Source organism: Calidris pugnax, unplaced genomic scaffold (assembly GCF_001431845.1).
Source record: "Calidris pugnax isolate Ruff unplaced genomic scaffold, ASM143184v1 scaffold421, whole genome shotgun sequence".
NCBI classification, from domain to species: domain Eukaryota; kingdom Metazoa; phylum Chordata; class Aves; order Charadriiformes; family Scolopacidae; genus Calidris; species Calidris pugnax.
The window spans coordinates 76,010-78,316 of record NW_015091166.1 but is presented as its reverse complement, the minus strand read 5'-3'; the positions used below and the strand labels follow the sequence as shown (position 1 = coordinate 78,316).

Sequence of the window (2,307 nt, the reverse complement as noted above, 5' to 3'; positions counted from 1 at the left end):
AGGGTCCCCCCCCCCCCATCTCCATTCTCTCATCAGTTCACTCTGTTTCTCTCCTTTAGCTCTTCTTCATGCTGCTCATTCCCCACCTCTGACTCCATCTCCGGGCCCCGTGGGTCAGGCTCTCCCAGTGGAGCTGCCCAGCCCTGCTGGCCCCCCAGCCCCCGTTTCCCCCCCAGTGGTCCCAGCTGCGGCGATCCCTGTGTTTTCTGGGCCCCCCCAGCTCCCCTCCCCAGCTCTGCAGGTCCCAGTTACCATTTCCCCTCCTCCGGTTCCTCAGTCCCCGATGGGTTTTGCAGCCCCGGGATCTCCAGGGCCCATCCCAGTTAGCCCAGTGTCACCAGGACTCCCAGTGTCTCCCGTTCTGGGTGCTGCTCCTGCTGCAGTGATGGTGGCCCCCGTCGCTCCCCCCGTCAGCCCCGGTTCTCCCCCTGCAGCTCTCACCTCTCCTGTGAAAGCTGCCCCCTCTGCTGCCCCTCAGAGCCCCGTGGGGCTGCCCCAAGCCCCTCTCCCTGCCCCTCTGGCAGCCTCGGCTGCCCCTGCTCCAGCCCAGGGTGCTGGGGCAGCCCCGGCTGCTCTCCTACCCCCCCTTTCCCTTCCCCTTGGGGCAGCCCCCCCTCTCCTGCCGGCTCCCACTGCACCCCCCAAGGCTGCAGCTTGTCCCCAGAGCCCGGGTTCTCCCCCTCTCTGTCCTGTGACAGCACCATCGGTGCCCACCCCAGCAGTACCGGTGTCTCCTGGCAGCACTGCCCCCCTGGCTTCTGCTTCGGCCTCTCCTGTGCCCCCCATTGCTCCTCCCCAGTGCCCAGCCCCGGACGGTGCCATCTCTCCTCCTGTCTTCCTGGCTGCCCCCATGGCCCCATTATCACCCCCTGCCCCTCTGGTGCTGGCTGGGATGCCTCCTGGGAGTCCTGCTGCCACCCCCCAGGGCCCAGCTCCTGGTGCTCCAGTCTCTCCACTGGTTCCAGTTGCTCCTTCTGTTGCTAAGACCGGTCCCACTGGCCCTGCTCCAGCTGCAGGAGATCCTGTCCCTCCCTCTGTGACCAGGACCCCTCCTGGGAGCCCAGATCCTCGGGCAGCTCCCATGGCTCCTTCCCTGGCCAAACCCTCTCCAGGAGCTGCCGCCTCTCTCCCAGTGCCACCAGCAGCTCCCAGTGCTGCCCCAGTACCAGCCAAAGCAGCTCCAACAAGCCCAGTCTCCCCTCCAGTAGCTCCTGTGCCTGCTGCCCCCTCTGCCCCTGCCACCTCCCTGCCTGTCACACCTCCGGTGGCACCTCCTGCAGCAAAAGCAGCTCCTGTGAGCCCGGTCACTCCTCCAGCTGCCCCTCCTGCAGCAAAAGCAGCTCCTGTGAGCCCGGTCACTGCCCCGGTTCCTCCCTCTGCCCCAGCTCCAGCTGTCCCTCCTGCAGCCAAAGCAGGTCCCGTGAGCCCAGTCCCTGCCCCATCTTCTCCCTCTGCCCCAGCTCCACCAGCTCCAGCTGCCAAGGTGGCTCCTGTGAGCCCAGTTTCTGCCCCAGCTCCAGCTCCACCAGCTCCAGCTGCCCCTTCTGCAGCCAAGGTGGCTCCTGTGAGCCCGGTCTCTGCCCCATCTCCCTCTGCCCCAGCTCCAGCTGCTCCTTCTGCAGCCAAAGTGGCTCCCGTGAGCCCAGTCTCTGCTCCAGCTGCACCTCCTGCAGCCAAAGCAGCTCCTGTGAGCCCAGTCCCTGCCCCATCTTCTCCCTCTGCCCCAGCTCCACCAGCTCCAGCTGCCCCTTCTGCAGCCAAAGTGGCTCCTGTGAGCCCAGGCTCTGCCCCAGCTCCAGCTCCACCAGCTCCAGCTGCCCCTTCTGCAGCCAAAGAGGCTCCCCTGAGCCCGGTCGCTGCCCCCCCTACCCCTGCTACACCAGCAATGGCATCTCCACCAGCTCCTGCTGCCCCTCCTGCAGCCAAAGCAGGTCCCAAGAGCCCCGTTGCTGCTCCCTCGGCACCAGCCCCACCAGTGCCTGCAGCTCCAGCCGCCCCCCCTGCAGCCAAAAAGCCTCCCAAGGGCAGCCCTGGTGCTGCCACTCCGGTGCCAGCGGCTGCACCAGCTCCAGCTGCCCCCCCCGCAGCCAAAAAGCCTCCCAAGGGCAGCCCTGGTGCTGCACCCCCTACTCCTGCCGCCCCAGTGCCAGCGGCTACACCAGCTCCAGCTGCCCCCCCTGCAGCCAAAACACCTCCTCAGAGCCCTGGGGCATCCACACCAGCTCCTCCAGCTGCCCCCCCGGCAGCCCCTGCCCCTGGCAAGCCGGCTCCTGCCCCAGCCCCGGGGGTTCCTGGTGCCCCCCCAAA

General features: G+C 67.7%; 1 protein-coding gene across 6 annotated transcripts in view; it reads left to right on the top strand.

The window, feature by feature from the left end:
- The window catches only part of NACA (nascent polypeptide-associated complex alpha subunit), a 33,477-nt gene that overhangs the window by 16,089 nt on the left and 15,081 nt on the right, over positions 1-2,307 (top strand). Inside the window, exons 2-3 of one of the 6 annotated variants that reach the window (XM_014959373.1) lie at positions 60-1,270; positions 1,322-2,242. The exons of 1 other annotated variant lie outside the window; for it this stretch is intronic. In XM_014959373.1, the coding sequence (XP_014814859.1) occupies positions 284-1,270; positions 1,322-2,242 (1,908 nt within the window). In that variant the 5' untranslated portion in view covers positions 60-283. Of the gene's footprint in view, positions 1-59; positions 2,295-2,307 lie in introns of all 6 variants that reach the window. 4 more of the 6 variants (XM_014959372.1, XM_014959374.1, XM_014959370.1 and 1 more) reach the window with 4 other exon arrangements.